General features: G+C 39.7%; 2 protein-coding genes across 2 annotated transcripts; one reads left to right on the top strand and one right to left on the bottom strand.

Annotated features, from left to right (window-relative positions):
* Positions 1-625: 625 nt before the first annotated feature.
* LOC132261933 (protein CEPU-1-like) lies at positions 626-16,809 on the top strand. The gene is made up of 11 exons (XM_059760987.1): positions 626-995; positions 1,720-1,826; positions 5,477-5,693; positions 6,842-7,000; positions 7,108-7,236; positions 11,872-11,959; positions 12,179-12,241; positions 12,335-12,477; positions 15,579-15,707; positions 15,819-15,917; positions 15,991-16,809. The coding sequence occupies exons 1-11, from the start codon at positions 893-895 to the stop codon at positions 16,050-16,052; spliced, it is 1,299 nt and encodes a 432-aa protein (XP_059616970.1). The 5' UTR covers positions 626-892; the 3' UTR covers positions 16,053-16,809.
* Positions 8,596-9,885, bottom strand: LOC132262132 (death-associated inhibitor of apoptosis 1-like). The gene has a single exon (XM_059761276.1). The coding sequence runs from the start codon at positions 9,831-9,833 to the stop codon at positions 8,769-8,771; it is 1,065 nt and encodes a 354-aa protein (XP_059617259.1). The 5' UTR covers positions 9,834-9,885; the 3' UTR covers positions 8,596-8,768.
* Positions 16,810-20,919: the final 4,110 nt, after the last annotated feature.

The following is a 20,919-nucleotide window of genomic DNA, read 5'->3' as shown; positions in this document are numbered from 1 at the left end:
CTGCACAGAGCATTGTATTGCGAAATAAGCATCATTTAAATACATATATTCTCCGATGAATCTTCAGCTGAACTTCCGATGCAGGTAATCGAAAATTTGGTGCGGACGTTAGTGGAAATTTCAACCTTCATGACACCCTTCAATTCCTACATTTCCTGTGCACTGGACACAAGGAGACGACTTTCCAGTTTGCCGTATGAAAAGCTGGGGAAAATATCCGTGCGGCAATTGAGGTCCTTCAGAGCACAAAGTGTCCCCATCTGTGGACGACGTCTGGAAAGACGGTCTAAGACGAGTGCCACCCGCCCATTGAAGAAACCCCAACCGCCACACAGGCACAGCTGGAGAGAGTCACCAACACAGGCGCCGTGACGCACACATGTGCCGGGTGTCCTCCTATCCAATCTCCTTTGCACGGGTTGGGGTGTCGGCGCGAGCACCACATGATTGGTCGAGGAAAGTGCTTATAATTTTGGCGCTTGTAGCTATGTTCGCGGCGCACCGGAAAATGAGAGCCGGGAGAGACTCTGTGGATGACGGTTGGCGAAAGCACAGAGAGCGATTGAGTGTGAAATCACCCCGAGAAAGGATGTGACGACGACTGGCTTTTCGCACACTCAGTACCCGTTCAGTTGTCACGCCAAGCGGTTCGCTTTGTCCGTTCGCGTTCAAATTTTTTTCTCGCCTCCTCTGCAGATCCTGAGGGCGACGGCGGTCAGGACGGTGGGGGTGAGGAGAAGCATGAGCAATTGATTAGACTTCCTCCGTGGAGAGAAGCAAGCGCGGAAGAAGGCTACCCAGGAAGTGGAAGTCAGGGCCGGGCAGTCCTGTGACTCGGGTGTTCTCGCCAGTCTGTGTGTGCTATGAGTAATTGCATAAACCGGGAAAGTTGATGGGCCCCTGGTGCTATTTTGGGGCCCTCGTTGTGCTGTGCTTGGCAATTGAGGGGGACTCCTCACAATCCGGAAAGAATGGTGTGATACCTGTAACTAATGGTAATTCCTACAGCCTTTTTCAACCCCTATGCGTGGAATTTGTCACAGGATGTGATTCACAAATATTTCAAGAATTTCCACTCAACTAAACCGTGACGCTGGGAGAATTTTCCACATTTTCCACAAACGCCCTTCTGCAAGTACAGCATGTGATAACATTTGTGCGACGCCCAAAAACCCTTTCTTTGTGAAATGCCAAAAATAACCCATCTAAACAGCTCAAAAAGTCATATTTCTATAAACATCACATTTTAAGTAGACAATCTATTAATTAGTGTACACAATATGGCAAAAGCAGGGGATTTAATTGAATAATTTCATCAATTCACATCTTAATTGCTCCCTATTGTGGGTGAAGGGAGTATTTGTATAACTTCGCCCACGATTATTATTAATACCATTCTGTCGACAGGCAATCATTAGTCTTCATTTGCCAGAGCTTAAGATAACCCCCAACCCTTCGGGAAATTTCTCAACATTTTCGCACAATGATGAGTAAATTGATCAGAAATTGCTTCAAAACATGCTGAACAAATTGCTGTTAAGTCATTGAGTTTGTGCTGAGGGGCCAATTTATCTACATTAATGATGTGTGAAATTCATCGTCGCCCAGAGTAATGGCAAATGTTTTGATGGAAAACACACGGTAGAGAGTTGAAATTCTTTGAGATTTTCTAACTTTAAAGTGGACTTGAATGTTGATTTGAAAATATGCTTCTTGCAGTTGTTGTCGAGGAGCCTGAATTTACAGACATCATAGAAAATATAACAGTACCTGCTGGAAGGAACGTTAAGCTTGCCTGTTCTGTTAAGAATCTCGGGAGCTACAAGGTAAGCATATACGCTGAATATCAGTCTATAAAGCATGAGATAATCCCGTGTGAAGCGAGTAAAAATAGACTGTCTCCATGTTGTATGATTTATAAGATGTATGCCTCATACCATATCTCAGGAAATATATTACATTTCCCGGAACTTCCTCTTTCCGTTACGGAATGCACACAGGCAATTTTTACATATCCTTGAAGTCTCCTGAATTTAAAGTTCAATTTCTCCCCACACCTTTGATTTCGTGTCGCTCTTCGTTAGATCTGGGGAAAAAATTCCACCACGTATACATTCGCTTGAGTGATTCTTCAGAAGAATCCAGGAAAAGTTCCCATTTGTGATGCGCACCCCACATTTTAGCTAATTTAAGTTGGGTAATTGGAAAATCAGCCCCCGATAAAAATTTATTACCTATCAAAAATTGCTTGAAGCAGCGCAATATCAAACACCGAAAAAACCTGTTTCGTCGTACAATTAATTAATTTATGCCGCGAGGAGAACAGATTTAAATGCCTCAACATCCGCTGAAGCGCATAACTGAGCATCCCCTTCGACTCATCCCCGCGCTATGTTAGTTCTTTTGCCATGATGGGGTGGCACATAAATTGTCTTGCGAGACAGGAAGAAAGTTTCCACCCCTCGGGAGAAGGTGCTAAAGTTGAACAACAAGCTTCTCTATGTCATTAAGAATGCATATAAATGACTGGTAATTATCACTCATTAAACTCCTCCGGATAATCTTGCAAACAGCGAGACTTGTTTAAAATTTCACCAGTAAAAAAAACACACTCATACCACTTAGTTGAGCCATTTTAGAAGAAATTCAAATCGGGGTTTCATATCAGAAGCCACGCTTTTTTAATGTTGCAGAGAAGCGCGATTGTGGATGCAATTAAAAATCGCTTCCATGCTCTTTTTCTTCTCATTCTGTACGCCACTCTTTTCCAGCACTTTCCATTACTATGCCTTTCAAGCATGAACATTTTTGCTGGATGTAAAAACAGGGGTCATTCATATTTTGCACCACTCGGTGCGAAAGGAGACGAAAAACATCATGGGAAACGCTTGATTCGGAGATTGGAAAAGGATTTTGTGGAATCCTTCAGGCAATAGATTTAAAACGTGATCCTATGCATAGTTTTTTACAGGAAAAAAGGATTAATTCCATCATTTCAGACGTTGAACAAGTTGAACTTGCAGAGGCACTTTCTATAATGAAAAGGGATTCTTTATTTCTCGTGTATTTGTAGGAACTATTTTCTAAACAAACACAGACTGCAATTTCTTTGATGATTTATCCTGTTAGCATTAAAGTTATTATATAACACCTTTTACCTCAACTTTAAGCTGTATTTTTGGTACGAACGTGAGGGAAATGAACTTTCATGACCCTCGGTTGGATTGTTCTAATAAATAAATAAGTCCTGGCAGTGCTGTAAAATTTGCGATTTCCTCTGCATTTCCCATTCAGATAGAAGGAGGCAGAAATGAGTTATGCTTCACCTTATATCCCGAACTGTATAATGCATTGAGTATTTCTTTTAATACACCCGGAAAAATAGCTTTTTCTCCCGCCTGTCGGAGGAAAAACTCCTCCTTTCGACTCGCATTCTTATTCATAAAGTCAAGGTGAATTATCCACTCGACCGATTTTGGCAGAATCACTATATTTTCCCTCTGCTACATGCATATATCCGTGGTAGTGGATGATATATACAAAGGGAGGTGTAGAAAATGGGATAAGCGAATTAGAAATAGTATGAGAGTGAGTCTACCGTCTCGAATAAATGGATTTATTGTGGTTGATGCAACAAAAAGCATTCTCTTCATATATGCTATTGAATTTGCCGATGAAGTTCTATCGCAATATTTCGTGGGGGGAAGTGGCGAATTGGATATGAAGAGAATGCAGAAAAGAGGCTGCGAGATGAATGTGAAAAAAGCGGGCGTATGAAATAAGATAAACAGTTTATGCTAACGTAGTATAAAATGCGGAAAATCGGGTTTTCTCTCTGATTATCCAAATCCACATCGAATTATATCCAGCTATTTTCACTTATTAATTCACGACAGGGTGATTGTAAATGCATGTTCCGTGAAATGAATAACTGAATAAATATCAGAAAATTATTATAATTTGTGAAACATTTCGTTTGGTGTTTGAAATCCCTTTGTCGGTAAAATTTGCAATATTACGAGAGACAGAAATTAGGAGGAGACATATTGTGAATGTCCATAGCAGTTATTCAACTGACTCTTTCAAATCACTCCTATTCGGCATTTTATGCTTCGCTTCTGTTGTGGCAAAGAATCTTTTGAAAATGTGGAAATTTTTGCGAGGGTATTTCCTTCAATTTCACCCCATTGTCAGTCGCTCTTTTCCCTCCCACACACAGTAAAAGCGTGAAACAACACTCTTGTGGCTCCCAGGTAGACGGAAAAAATTGTATATTTCCACCCCGTGGAATTGCTGATGCTGCTGATGATGATATGATGACGGAAGAAATACTGACAAAATCACTGTGCCATCAACACACCGCCTGATCATTGGAATATTCAAGGGGGTGGAAGTGATGAATTCAAAATCCATCATGTGGAATAATATTACCGTGAAATTTTTCCTGGGCTCCTCCAGCCTGCCTTTTTTGCGGATTCGCAACATAGCATAAATATGTAATAATGTATTTGACTGTAGGGAATTCTGTGGGGAGGAAAATGGACCATTTGTCTTGTAAATATCAAATTTTGATTTCCACTCGCAAATGGTATGCGCCGTCATTTAAAATTCATAACTTGAAATGTGAACAAGTGCTATGATTAACCCGTTTAAAATTGCACACTGGGAACATTTTCACTCAACGGATTTCACATAAAACATTTAGTGACGCATATACATATTTTTTACACACAGTAAATATTTCCATTCCTCCACGCCGTCTTCGCGGGGTTGGGAAAGAGAATATGTACAGCTTTAAAGTCATATTTTTAAAAGAAACGTGGGTGAAACAAACGCGACAATTTTAGAGATAAACACCACATAAAGTCAATCAGTCATTTTCCTCATAATTGCCATTTATGCAAATTGTAATTAGAAGTTTAATGACAATTAATTGAACCACATATCACACATCCTAATCAGTTTGCCCGTGCTCTCTGCATTTCTGCATCAAATAAGCAATTTGCCCTCAATTTCCTTGCAATTTTCCACGGGATGTATGAATGTTTTCCACCGCTGCTGCAAAATGGGAATGTGAAATATGCGCATATGTGCAGTTTCCTTTGATTGGCACTGCGTGGAAAATTTTGAAAATATGCCGCGGCCACTGAACGGCTGAATGGCTTTCCGGTGTGCTGATTGTGGTTTTCAAAATGCTTAATGACTGTGTGCGTGTGAAATTAGTGAAAATTGAATTAATATTTCATACACTGAACCATTTTCCCAATATATTTTTGACAAATTGAAAAATAAATTCCAACTTCCCGTCACATAATCAAAAGCTCTTTCCGGTAAATATTGCCACAGTGTTTTTGACAATCTGCGAGAGATTCACAGGAGCGTGAAATATTGCGCTCTGGGTTTTCCCGCTTGGCAAATGCACTTCACCAGAGATGACTTTTTAATGGATACCAAATGTCTTGCGCGGTCTTTTCAGGTAGCGTGGATGCATTTTGAGCAATCGGCCATCCTGACAGTCCATAATCATGTGATAACGCGAAATCCTCGGATTAGTGTCACTCATGACAAGCACGACAAGCATCGCACGTGGTTTTTGCACATTAACAACGTCCAGGAGGAAGACAAGGGTCGCTATATGTGTCAAATCAACACCGTCACAGCGAAAACACAGTTCGGATATCTCCATGTAGTCGGTGAGTGTAAATTCCCCAAGATTTTGCCCTCCTAAGTCCCATCAAATATTGATAAATGCTCGGTCCTTGTGGCTCTAGTGTATCAAATTAAACGTTGCTCCCTTCCGTGAGGACTTGCGAAGCATCACCAGGAAGGCAACAAAAAGAAAAATCTGCGTAAAACCTCAGCGGATTTTACTGAGGAAACAGTTGACTTCCCATTCGCATATCGTATTCATTACAAACTAAATAAATCTTGTCGTTTCCCTTTTCAACTCCTTTTACCAGAGAGAGCTCTATAGTATTGGGTTGTGCTGTGAGCAAACCCCTTAATATTTGATGAAAATCACGGATTCTCTGCATCTCTTCTTCAAGATCTACACTCCTTCTTCAAACACGTATACTTATAGAGTCCTTTCACTTCACTTTCCTTCCCCCACCCAACTCCACAGTGGCAAAACTTACATTCACTCCTGGTGCCACATCACCGTGCTGGCGACAGCACAACACAGACTTCCCTATTAGAGCCAAGTCAGTTTCAAAGTCAACAGTCAACGGAATCAGAGAAGAATTTATAATGCTGAAATTGGAATGGAAAGAAAGCGGTGAGTTGGGGCTCATGCCAAGATATCACGGCTATGCCATGCGAAAAATTCACATCGGATTACAGCATCGGAGGTGTGTGCACTATGCTCGTATATCTTCGGATGGGTTCAACGATATCCAACAGCCATTTCCTCTAACATTCAGTCACAGGGATTTCCAATTTCACGACGAACTGATATCTTTTCTGATGTATAAAATGATAAGGGAATTTTTATGCTATATACCTACACTCCCCAAGCACACATATAATCAGCAATGTAGCATTCATACTTTATATGAGATCAAAATGAACCCCAAAGCTAGACGAACTTGGGTCAACTCAACGGATATTTCATGAAAATACTCTTTAATTGGACTGCATTTCAACTCTATTTGTTGTCTCACCGAGTTGTGTTTGCATATGAAAAAAAATAGTCCAAACAAATCGTAAATAACAATTTGATACATGCGATTGACTCTGCAGGCTATGCATTGAGAACGGCACTTAAAATTTCAATTCATCTACTCAAACACCATTGGAATGATCTTGAAATCAATCTGCTGTGCTTTTTCTGGTTTTGCAGTGCCACCAAATATCGATGATTCTCTGAGTTCTAGTGATATAATTGTGCGCGAAGGATCAAATGTGACGCTCAAGTGTCGAGCAACGGGCAGTCCAACGCCAACAGTGAAATGGAAACGAGATGACAACTCGAAAATAGCCATCAACAAATCCTTAAATGGTATGTACCAGCTATTGAAATTGAAAATGGGTTGGCTTTTGTGGGTTTGGGTTAAGAGCTTTAGTGCTAAAATTTGACTTTCGCAATACCAATATTTGCTCACCCAGTGCACGAGTGGGACGGTGACTCCCTGGAAATATCACGCATTTCCCGCCTGGATATGGGTGCCTACCTCTGTATAGCGTCGAACGGGGTGCCACCGACAGTGTCGAAGAGGATTAAAGTCAGTGTGGACTGTAAGTGCTAAAAGTTTTATTTAAATTACGCCAATTTCGTATGCAAATGGTGCCAATCACTAACCCATCGTCTCCCAACCCCTTATATGGTGAATTTCTGGCTGAATGGAAATCTCATCAAATTTTCCATTTTACGTGTTTCATCGATTTCCGCTTCGTTCCACCACATTCAATTAGCTCCTTAAATGCATTTCTAATAGAAAATCAATTGATATTCACAAATATATAACCAAAGTGCCACTCTGGCCTGATTAAAGAAGAGAGGCTGTGAAAATGGATGTCCAAATATCTCGATAAGTGCAACATTTAAATATATTACTGTTGATCTGAGTATGTCGAAGAGTCCCAGTGGGAAGCAATTGTGAGAAATGTGAAGTTTATATCTGGAAACCACAAGAATTTGCTGCTGCGGTAAAGCTCAGAGGATTTGGGTGAGCTTTTCAACAAATAAACGTCACCTTTTGCCAACATTCTACCTCAACAACCACTGTCTCGCTCTAAATTGATGCGAAAGTGCAGAGTAAACTTTTCAGAGGCAAGAAACTAATGAGGAAAACAGACGGTTGCGAAAAATTTTAGTAGTCTTATTTAAAATTTTAAATTTTCATTTTTGCTGGAACAAATTTCACGAAATCGTCAAAGACTTATGCAAAAGACCTCATACATTTTCAGGAAAAGGTGCTGAGACACCCTCGAATCCTCGTCTGCATGGTTGAGGTGAATTTGTGGGCACAGCGGTGGTTGGGAATATTCAAGGGGAAACACGGGTTTTCGGTGAGAAATTGGCGCAAAAGTGAATGTGGGTGTTTCTTCCCAACCATCTGCATGCCCCAATGAATGGGGTGTGCCTGAGCGTGAGAGGGAGAGTGATATTTAATACAGCACGCAGAAGAGGTGAGAGAGATGATGGGGCAAAGAGTGAATTTATATTGCTGAACTACTGATTTATTCCATAAACACCACTCCAGCAAGAGCTTTACTCAAGCACAGAGGAGGTGGATATAGGATGTCGCGTATGATGAAAAATAAATAGTTTTATACACTTTGACTCTCAACCAGACGCCCGCAAAACCCCTTCTTAGACTATTACGTGTTGCTGAATGGAAAACTCCCATATTGATGCATTCAGTGAGTGCGAACTATGGCGAATCTGGAAATATGTTTGCTTCAAAACGTGCCTTTTCGAGCACACTCCATTTTCTCAACATTCAAACACTCTTCTCAGAATTGTGAATGGTAGGAAGACAAGTGTTTGGCTTTCCGACTGCACAAATGAGTATTTTCAAGCCCACATTTTGATATTCACAATGATCGTAAAGAAAGGTTTATCAAATATCAGGAACACAGATAACATCGGCGATTGACTTTATTTCCGAGAAAAAAAGCAATAAAAATATAAGATAGAAAACATGCTTATCACTTGAGAAGGTTTCCCGGTGTGAACGTTGGTCTCGGCTCTGGTTATCGGTAGATTGCAGTAATCCCAAATGGTAAGAAGAAAGGCATATTTCTGCTTCTGCTGTGATAATTGCTCAAGCTAAGTGTATTTCTGTAACCGATTGAATCACCTCTCGACAAAGAGGGCATCTTTTAACTAAAGTTGCACAAGACTTACACGCAACTACATGAGTGCAAGGTTGAAATACGGTATTGTATTCCTGGTCATAACAAATTTTGCAGCTTTTATCTGATGACATTGCCTTTTTCAATTCAGTATCTTTTTCCCTTTTTGTTCTCTCATCTTCACATTCATCCGAACATGATAACTGTGAAATTTGCTCTGAAACCACCTCTTCTAGAGAGAGTTCTTTGTTATATCTGAGTTTCACTTCATCAATATATTCATCTCCTTTTACGAATTTCACATATGAGCAATCGGTAAAGAAAAAGGCATGGGCTTCCCAGACATCTTCTTCTTCCTTCCATTCGCCTAAACTGCCGCCACAAAAGAAGCAAGTTACAATATCACTCTTGCCGGTGTAGAAGAATCCAGCATCGCATAATTCCGTGCGGGTTTTTGAGGAATTCAGCGGCCAGTTGTCATAAGTTCGAAAACGATCATCATCCATTTCATAGTGGGGAAAGGCGCAGATGGCAGAAGCTGACTCCTCAGGTTCAGTCGAAGCGACTGCATTTCCAGCTTCCTCCGTTGTTTCCTCGCTAGATTCCTCGATTGCATTATCAGATCGTTCCTCGTTAAACGATTGTGGATAGAAAGACAGATTTATAAGCAGGCGATCCAGCTCTTCAGGATTCAAGGCGACATTATTGTTGGCTTTCATTGTCAACAAAGAACAGTAGCTATTCTCCATAAAGTGTCTGAGAAAGATATCATCTTCAGGATTCCAATTCATAATTTCCACGTAACAAAAGGCACACTTTAATACATCCGGCTCCCTCACAAAGTACAAGCCCAACATCGCAATAGTGAACTTATCAACATTTTCAAGATTCCAGCGAGACAACGTTTTCAGCCTCTCCTCTTCAATATGCATATTCAGTGATTGATTTTGCAAAAACATTTGATTTTGAAGTCTTTCACTAAGATTATTGACGTTACAAGCAGTTGTTGCTGATGAAGATCGCCCTTCACTCATTTCCGTATTGAATTACACACAAATATATTTTGATACAATTTATCGATCTCCACTGTGGTCGAAGACTTTCCACAAACTGATTTCAATAGAGCTGCAGAATGTCTCATGGCACTCGCTTATCTCCACTTAATGCGTTATCATATCACTTCGAGAGTTTCCACTCTTTATCAAATCTAAAAATTGTGCATGACTTCAATTGTATAATTATTCACTCATTTTTACCATGTAACCAAAATTACATTTCTTAAAATTGCACATTGGAAAAAGCATGACGCCCCGATCAGAACAAAACAGTTTTTGTTTTTGAGGTATTCCTCAGAATATAATTTTATTAATTGATTATAATATTATTATTATAATCTAATATTAAAAATCAAGAAATTCAAAGAATAATCAAATATTATTTAGAATAATCGAAAAAATTCAAATTTGTATGAAGTAATCAAATTTTAAATAAAAATCACGAATAATCAAAAGAATTATTTAACAATCACAAAGTTAATGGTCCCAACTTTGGAGTGACTAAATATAGTGACTTCAAAATATATTTCTGCTGAAGCCTATTATCCTTGGCAGTAAATTCTCAGCCAGAGAATAACACGCGGGAATTAAAAAGGACCACTGTCCGGGAAAATGTTCATTTTTTCTTAATTACATTCAGCACGTCTCATCATTTTGCGTGTGCTGAAGTGTAGTCGACAGGGTATCCCCAGTTCATGAATACTAAGCGTAATTCATGCAAAATCACAGCGAAAAAACCATCTTATATCCAATGGCAGACATTCCACTGGGAGAGTGAATGGAGTACTGCAAAAAAATGTGAAAAAGAATGCGAGGACGATTGAAGCGACACCATTTTTTATCAGCCTGGCCATCGCATAGTTAGAGACGGATGATGAGAGGGTGGGATTTAGTATCTCAGTCGGTCGATTATTTATTTACCTGTGATTATGCATTTTATGCCGCTCTTCTGTGGGGGCTTTAAAGTTTTCCGAAAGTTCACACTCTGGGCTTGAGTTCTGCGACAGCCGCGCAGTGTCTTCCTCGGGCATTACAAAGAATACCACTGGCAGTATTTAGAGGGGTTTTAAATCATGAATACAAGACAATATTTATTGCAGCTGACAAATGCTCTAACAGGATCTAAGAAATCCCCGCCATATCCATATATATTTATGTGGACTAAGGACAATTTATTACTATATTTTGCGCCCTTAAAGTCCTCCTCAGTAGCCTTGGTGTGTCTGGTGGGAAAATTCAAGAAAGACTGTCTCTGTTTATTTATCTGTCAGCTGATGCCACCGCAAATATCACTCTTTGAGTTGATGTCGCCTTAGGGGTGGCGGAAGATAAATCCTGGGGGTGGGACCAGTACGTGACGGAAGTGCTCAAAGAATGTTTCAGGGCGAGCGCAAATGGATTCATATAAATGCTCGGTGTGCAGTCAAAGAAAAGTGAAAAATAGCAGAAAGCCAGTACAAAGAGCAAATTTTCATTTTATTTTCCGTAAATTACGGCGAGACGAGGTGTTGCTGGTTATTTTCGCCGGCATGCAACATAATTCAATTCACACTTTCGCCCATATAGTTTATGGAGGGATGAAAAGAACCAGATATCTCTTACTAGATTGCATGAAATTCATTATCTGCGTGGCTGTGCAGTTGCTGTAGTGCAATATGAGAAGTAAAATCTGTATATTTACTAATTATCTCTGAAAATGCTTATCCAAAAATGGTTAATGATGGAGCAAAAAGGGTGCAAAAATGCGTGAACTGCGGGGCGATTCATCAAATAAAATGGTTCCACATGGTGACATTTTCCGTATTTTTCCCAATTTGCACGACAATAGCTCCGCCACCAGTGAATAAATTGCTTTTAATTTGTCATTTCGACTCACTAATGGCATGGAAAGGGATTTCAATGCATCATCGAGATGGATATCCATTTTCACTCCCGCCTCTCTATTAATTTCAATTTATTGCCAACTTGCAGTTTTACCCCTGTGCGCATTGATATTTTAATTGTTTTTCTTCTGCAGTCCCGCCCATGTTGTGGATTCCACATCAATTAATAGGAGTTCCATCCGGTGCCAATGTCACTCTTGAGTGCTTCACCGAAGCGCATCCGTAAGTACTGCAACTGCCAAGTTTCCAATGCATGCAAATTTAATCAATTACCATAAATACCCTGAGCCGGGGATAATTTCTTGGGGCTTTTCACTCATGGCAAGTTAAATGAGTTACAAAACTGTCAATATCACTAGCACAATTGCTTTGAAATAGCACAAGGCTTCTTTAAACGATTAAGAAAGGCATTAGATCTGATCAGAATTTTTGCAATTGCAGAACATCTTTAAACTACTGGACTCTCGGAGAAGGACAAATGATACACGACTCGAAGAAATTCAAGTGAGTACTTTATAAACACCCAATTCATGAATTATATTTGCGCGATACTGCTTGTAAATTCATGAGCGCAATTCTTTCCTCCCTTTCATTTAGATCGGAAACGACTCTCGGCAATCCATCTTACAAGACCCACATGCGACTCACAATTTCCAATACAAGTCAGGCTGATGAAAATTCATACAAATGTGTCGCCAAAAATCCACGCGGTGAGACAGATGGTGCAATTCGTCTGTACGGTGAGTTTAAAGTTTCCACCCCCAAAAATTACAACATGAAGAGCGTCTCTCTTCTCAATCTCGCCTCCGGAAATACATAGCGCACATTTTCAAATTGTAGAACTTTCCCAGTCTTTGGTGTTGAGATGAAATTTAAATGGGGGACGTTCTGGCAGAACTATGCTTCCCTGAATTATGATTCTGTGTCATGGAGAGAAGGGCTCTTTTTTATGTAAAATCATCGTCAGGGGTAATTTTTCTTTCGAGGCGACACATTTTCCTCAAGATGTGAAATAATTATTCATGGGAAAATCAGTCGACAAAATGAAAAATCGATTCATTAAGCTTCCCCATTATTTTGTGGCTTCGCAGGAGGAGTTTTGAGTGCTATGACTTTTACCTTTCACATCTTGTCCGATTAATCATTCTTTTTGGATACAAAATAAAAAATTACAGCAGGGAAAATATAATATTTCCCGCAGTCAATGGGCGATTGATACAACTGAGAAGGTGGTATTCCGGGCTTTGTCTCCCCCATTGCCATTGTCTGTTGCCGCTAAATGGGTGGGTGGCGCGCTAATGAAGATGACAGTGTCAAAGTAATTAAGTAAAAGTCGTTAAGATTACATCATCATCATCATCTTAGCGTATTGTCGGCTGCCGTTGCTCACAATCTCGCCTTAATTGTCTCAGAGGGCGTTGGAGAGGTGAGAAAGGAGGTGTTTCGCATTCCAGTTTATTCAAATCGAATTAAAAGTATCTCAAAAAGTGGCAATTAAGACTCAAGACAGACTCTACATTACCTCTGCACAGGCAATAATAAACCTTAAAGTGTCACTATTGCCTGTAAACAGACCATCTGAGAAGCGATCAATAAAATAAATAGCGTGTTTGCAAAGGTTTTGATATACATACATAATAAATCCTTTAGGATTTTAATGAAAACTTTGAGGATTATCCCAACTGCTGAGAAAAAAAGCATCATCTCTATAATGGAATAATGAAATACGATGGCATTATATTGTACATATAAACCCACACGAGTTGTGCGCTTCTTGAGATAAAGCACAAACCCTCTAAAAGCACATTAATTGGTACGAATAGACTTGTTAATTACTTCCCACGTATTTCAAATTCAATATAAATAAAGGAATTGACATAAGAAAGGCATTGCCAAATATTAATTTAAAAGATTAAAGTCACTTCAATATTCAATCTCGGAAGCATTTCCCGACATTCCGGCTAACCGCACATCATATAAAATGAATATAAAAATCCCCCGAAAACAGTGGCCCATTGTTGAGCACTTGAATGCGAAATATCTCCCTTTTATATGCCTTCTGCCCGAGTCGGCGGGCGCGGTGGCAAAAAAAGTTAATAAGGAAATTTCCGTAATACTTTTGAAATCAGTATGATGCTTCCTTGGCAATTTTGCCAAGTACTTCCGTCTTAAGTGAACAGGCAAATAGTAACAATACAGCCACATTGCCGTACAAAGCGGGGGAGAGACTATCATTTCCCCCGGGGCGATGTGTGGCTTTTGAGCATTTTGCACCCTTCCCGCGCTTTTTCCGTCCCAACCCGCCAAAATAGGAACTCATTCGCATTATGATTTTTACAACCATTCAACGGACGACGGATTCAGCATGCAGACAACTTTCGCCCTCCCGCTTCGTCGGGCGTATTGCACATTACTCCTCAGTGGCATGACTCGAGGGAGTCGTGGAGTGTACATAAAGATGACGACGATGTTCAGGAAGATAAATTGTTTTTACGTAGCGAGGATGAAACATTCTAAATTTTAGCGGAGCCATAAAATGTACAAGATGCTCGGGTGTCGGGATGCCACACAAGTCAGAGTCAAGTGGTGGGATGAGATCGGGGATGATTCGAGAAACATTGGCAAGTGTTGTCACCGTTGGGAATTCACGGCGGCAGCCAAACATTTGCTCAACTCTTGACAATATGCATGATTTGAAAGTCATGCTGACCATCACTGCTGAACAGAAATTTGTATTTCACACGTAAAATTTGGCTAATTTGATTTAAGAAACCATCACCTGACCGTGCGTACAAAGCATAATTGTATGGCATAAATCTGTACACCGCATTAAACTCATTATTTCTTCCTATACAAAATACTGCTCAGGCACAGAAAAATACGTGGCATTTCTCGCTACAAATTCTGCATTGGAAATGAAAAATTTCAGTCTTTTCATTTCCGCGATGCGTCATTGTGATTGGTCAAAAAAGCGTCGTAGTGGAAATATGCATAACTGTCAATAATTAATTGGCACATTGCAATTTCACTTTATAAATAAAAGATTGTGTGCATGATGAAAAGTACGGTGCACTTGTGCAAATAATAAAAAATAATTTTTATGCGGTATATTTTAATTTTTAAATGAATACACCTGATGCTTACCAGCATTTCATCCAATTCAATATTTATTTTTCAATGCATAAATCGACACAATTTTTCCGTATTTACCGATATATATATATTCACGTTCTATACAGCCGATGGACAAAATGTGAACACTTTGGCGAGCATTTGAGTGGTATTGCAATGGGGTTTTCGCCGAAGTTTTTGTCCATGTTAGAGCATACGCGCGCATAGCTTTTTCCCTGATTCCCTTGCCCCAGCTTTTCGTCCGGATTACGTTTTCGTCATAATTAAAATCTCATCGCGTCTCGACTGATGCATTTTTCAAAAGAAAATTGCCAATAAATCAGTTATGGCGCACACAAATAGTGCGGGAAATACGCTCTCTGTTTCACTGTCGCCCAACTCCTCTCTGGCCTTAATTCAGCCCCATAACTTGAGCATTCGCCTCACTTGCCAGCCCTTGTGATCAGACGAAAAACACCCTCACATTCATTTTCGACGGGGCCCCGGAGAGAAGAGCCGGAGGCACGACCGGAATATAAATTACTCTCCTGGCTCTCCTATGGATAAAATTTGGTTGTGTGCCATGAAACTGAATCTCTCGAATCGCAGCTGCACTTGGTAATTAAAATATAGTGAAAATCAAAAAATCGTCTGGACTGTGTGTGCGCGCCTCAAATACTCCGTCGATATGTGAGGCGATTTATTTGCTCAAGGAGAATTTCTATTGCAGTCTCGCCGCCCACCACCCTCTCGCCGGGACCAACAACCACGGAGTCTCAGCGCAGAGACACATGGGATGCCAAGGGGGGCCTCAATAGCACCGCAAATGGCCATCCCTCGGTCTACATTTTGGACAAAAGTAATAAATCCCTCTTCAAATTCCGCTTCATTTACACAAAATTGATCGCATTTTGAATTTTCAAACTAACCGTTATCATTACATCATTTTTCTATTTATCTTCTTTTAAAGCTTCTCGAATGACATCAAATTTGAACGATATCGGAAAATCAGAGCAAAAGTCCACAGATAAGTCAAAAGGATACAACCTTCCAGTAGAAGTTAGCAAAGGTAAGATCTTTTGAAGATGTCTCCAATTTGTCTTATTACAGTCTGTTAACCAGAAATATTACTTCCCAAATAGGATCCCCATCACAAATTGTAACACACACATTTTGCATCGCACTTGCCATACTTTTAGCGTAGAGAAGCATTACTTATAGCAGAACATAAAGTGACATATTAATTCTAGTGAAATTTAAGACAAATGCAGGGTTTAACACATATAAACTATACATATGTATATCAAATAGGACATATTACTTATTAAAACTTTGTAAGCTCCACATTAGTATTAATATTTTACTATACACACAGAAGGATAGTTTGCAAATTGATAATTTAAAGTTTGTGAGTCTTAAGATAATGAAGAAGCGCGGTTTTTCGTAAACTACATTACCACTTGTAAGACAATGCGATATATACTATTGCAGAAATGTAGAAAGATGTAATGTCGAGTGTCTAATTAAATTATACTTTAAACTGAATTGTTTGCTTGCTGTCGAAATACGAAAGTGTCGAAAATTATGGAGAATTTACAAAATGCAGAAAATGTTATACAAAATGAGTCGGTGGAAGTGTTTGGTAATTGACGTGTTGTTAGCGTAAATGAAAGGAGATATCAAGAGAAAAGGTGTAACGCAAAAATGCCATGTTTTGACTGGCAAACAACTGCCTCATAGAAGAGTATCCTATTCGTAAAAGCACCTTTGATTTGAGCTTAATCAGAGACACTTGTTGATTTAATAGAAAGACTATTGTTTGAACATTTTTAGAATGACCGAGAGAAATGATATATTCTAAGATGAAAGTAATACTCAAATATACGTACGTGAATGTTTTAGCCTATATAAAGAATACCAAATAATTTATATACATATATTGAACAGATGAAAATATACCAAGGGAAATATATAAGTGCTTTAAATAAAAATATCAAAAGCATGTGTTTCTTCTTAGTAAATGGTGAGAAAAGCTGCAAAAATTCCGAGTGTAGACATGAATTTTCGCACCTTCGTAGACTTTTTATTCAATGATTGCAAGAAATGCTTGCATGATGGCTTAAAGCCCTCAGTGAAAGGCATGGCAAGTAATGCTCTTCGATGCAAATGAAGCGAGAACATCACTTTATTATCAGTCAGTCTTTTGTCTGCAAAGCTCCCGCCATCACACCGTTCGTGGAGAAGAGCTTACCAGCAAGATAAATGACCGTAAGAGACTGGGAGCTTTCTTCGCTCCTCTCATAAATACAAGCTGAAGCGTGTTTTCAAGTGGAGTCTGGGCTGATGTATAGCAATCACGATGGAATCATGCCTTTCCAATGAAATGCACTGTGAACCTATTGTGCTCATGCCCACACCCAATGGACATAACGAGATAATGGTCCTCATTGAAAAATGGAAAATATGGGAATTTATTATGACAAACATGAGGGGAATTTGCTACGGAAAAACCCTTGAATTGATGATCTTCTCAATGGTGCACAATGGAAATAAAGAATTTCTATAGGTCGTTCAATGTGGTCAAGAAAATGCCAACTCTCAATACATCTTCCTCTGGCGGCTTCATTCGCTCACAACTTCTTCCAGCTGTGGGGCGAAGAAAAAGTATTCAAGGGTTTATAAATTGATGGAACTGTAGCGCAAGAAGTCTCGAAAGAGTTTGCCGATATTTCCCAATGCGAATATAGTTACTTTCCCGCCGCCAGATTGGGTGTGGGAGAAGTGACGAAGAAGCAAACTCGTTGCCATGAACGAAAAATTAATCTAACTTTATGGACCTGTCAACAACTTTAATAGCAAATAAATGGCGCAATTTCGCTCAATTTTTTGAAGAATTTTTTTTACCCCTCAGTCGCCACGTTCTTCCACCTCGACGCTTTTCCAAGGGATTCATTATGAAATTGGCACTCAGTCATATTGAATTGTCACTGTGGATTTTACACCCCTTTTTCTCACTTCGCTGTGAATTTTAACGAATAGCAAACATCATTTAATGCATGAGAAAACGACGTATATTCAACTCTATGCTATTCATTTGGAATATTTTCCACTCAATTTAAATGTCATACAGAATAAATCCATGTATTCACATCTCATTTAACACAGTATCTCACGTATATCTGAAAAATCTCAGATTTTTGCATTACAGCGAATGACTGGAGCAAAACGACATTCACCTTTCTCTACATCGTGATTCTATTTAGGAAGAAAGAAATTTCAACCAAGGTGAGTCGGCAGCGTACCCTTATTTCCTTCCTTGTCTCTCTTAAAATTTTGTATCTCCCCTCAAGTTGAAACCAAAACATTGAAATACATATCCTCAGACCATCTTTGCAGGCTGTATTATTTTCTCCGCATACGCAAATAATGACATTCCATTCATAAGAAAAACGTTTTGAAAGACACCTTCCGCGCGAAAGCTTGTTATACCTTCATACATTTAGGGGGGGGGGGGGGGAAATAATCAATATTTCCCCCACAAGAAGATATGACCTGCCTAATGGCAAAGGAAGTCTTCCTGATGGGAATTGATAGGAGCCACAAAAAGCTCCTCAAGAGGCTGATTTAGTGGGAGAGCAGAAAAAATCCTTGCCTCTGGCCATTGACGTTCTGTGAGCAAATTCTATTACACAATCGAAAACTTTCCCATTAGTGTCTACAAGTCGAATATGTTCAACCTCAGCAGCAAAGAGAAGAAGCACAATTTTTATTGTGTTTATTCACTTTGGCCTCCCCTAAAAATGCACTGCGAACGACTTGTGGATATTGAAAAAATATGATGGAAATATATTTTTATAACTTGAGGAAACTTTATTTCAACTGAGTGAATCTATTTATGTCATATAACTGTTACAATAGAGGAAATTGGAAATATAAAGAACCACTGTATCTCTTTATTCACTTTAGAATTATTTATTTGAGACTTTCTTTAGAGAATTTGTAACGCAGAACCAAAAACCGATTTGTGATTGCAATCTGTTGTATGCGCAAGCAAGAACATACAATTTATTACATATTGGCATTTATTCACTCAACTGCCTTTGCATGAACACCATCGAAATGATTAATGATAAAAGTTTTCAGCATAGACATCCAGTACAGTGTCATGCAGACCATCAATAATCGCTTTGCAGACTGCCATCACACTGTCCACAAAATCCAGCCTACAACGTGGGTTTGCATCGCAATATGAACTGTTGATTTTTCATTCTAACATAATTGAAATATAATTTTGACCAATCAATAAAGTACACTTTCTCAACTTACTGATGAACTGAAAAATTCCACCACAGCTTGAGAGTTATTTCCCAATCTCTCAAGCAAGTGGCAGCAATTTGGTCTAATTTGTGCAATTTGTGCTCCTAATTGCATTTTTTTTATCTTCCCTCGAGCTTCAACTTCTTTGGTTAATTCCACTCTCAATCATCCACTATCACCCCTAATCGTTGCCATGTAAGGCTCTTCGCCTGGTGTGTGCGAATTTATATTAAAGAATTAATTTAAATAAACCACACGCGGTCATGTTCGCCATATGGCACCATCAAATGTTAAAGTTGTTCAACACGACCCCAAATCCTCTCAGCCCGGAGCTGAGGACTCCCTGTCGATGATGCTGGATTGCGCTTTTGGGGGAGTTCAACGGATGAATCCCCAGACATTTTGGCACGCCAAAACTGCTCTCTAACAGCGCCCTTTCATCCCTTCTACTAAGCGAACCCTTTCACTACGTTGCGGAAATAATATTACCAGTTTTACAGTAGATTCTCGTCCATACGGAAGGACCAGGAACACACAATCGAGTATACTGAATCATCGATTACTGCATTTCGATCATGTTGCATAAAAAATCTAAACCCTTATCCAAATTCTGAGCTTCTGTTTAAGAAAATTAAAAGGCAGAGTTATGGTATCTGCGAAATTTTCATTAATTTCATAGGGAAGAACACACTTCCATGGTTGGTTTCAATATCACCACGTGTGTGCTTTGCAATATCAAGCTTCGAGTGTCGAAGCCTCCAATTATTGGAAGCCGTGGTTTCTCGGTTACCGACTAAATAGCTCCATCGTTGGGAAATGGTTTGCATCCTCAAAATATCAACACTCTGGCATGGCTGTGATGGTGTACATTGTACTGGGTTAATATAATTTCTGGGGGCAAGAACAAAGCTTACTCTCAGTGTTGTATCTTGGCTTCATTCAATGGCGTCTGTCCGTTCAATAATCACCTGATTTCTGGCCAACAATGTGGGTTAGCTCTGGCTATTGAGGTGTACGAGTTGACTTGTAAAGTTTGCCGGGGTTGTGGTGGTGAATGATTGAGATTTCATGTTTTCATTTCATGGCATGTGGAGACATGGGGACCAAATATGAATTCTTGCAGGAGGCTCGGAGCCAGAAAGGCCGCCTCACACCTCTGCTGATGGTCATCTGACCATCACCATCTCAGCATCTCGATGAAATATTATATTAATAACGTCCTAGGCTATACAATATGCATTTCACCTATAAATTACGAGCATCGTCCATTGTATTGCAACATGCACAATGGACCCATCACTGGCATTCAATTATGAAGAGGAATGATATTTGAGAACTCCGTGTGCATTCAGTACAATAATAAGATGGGCCTTTGGCACACACACACACACACGCGCGACAAATTGGTCCCCATTGGAATCGCACTGGGAGCCGCAGAAGATGTGTGTTCAGTGGCATATGGAGAATCTGTGGCTCATGAATCTTCTCATTCTCGAAATGAATAAACTGAGTTATAACCAGGGAATTTGCAAATTTGATTGAGGGTGATGGATTTCAATTAAAATAATCAAATTTCAGACGAACCCGAGCCATAGAACTCCAGACCCAGAGGGGAGCGCCTCCACATACGCGAATATCAATGACAAACTCATACAGTTTTGTACATAAATTGTACACTGTTTCACTCTTTCATTCCCCCACCTCGCTGGTATCGTCCTAGTGCATTCCACATACACATTGTGTGTGTCTACCGG

This window comes from Phlebotomus argentipes, unplaced genomic scaffold, assembly GCF_947086385.1.
Source record: "Phlebotomus argentipes unplaced genomic scaffold, Phlebotomus argentipes genome assembly contig_15, whole genome shotgun sequence".
Lineage (NCBI taxonomy): Eukaryota > Metazoa > Arthropoda > Insecta > Diptera > Psychodidae > Phlebotomus > Phlebotomus argentipes.
The sequence above is the reverse complement of the archived record's forward strand: the minus strand, read 5'-3'. Positions and strand labels throughout refer to the sequence as shown.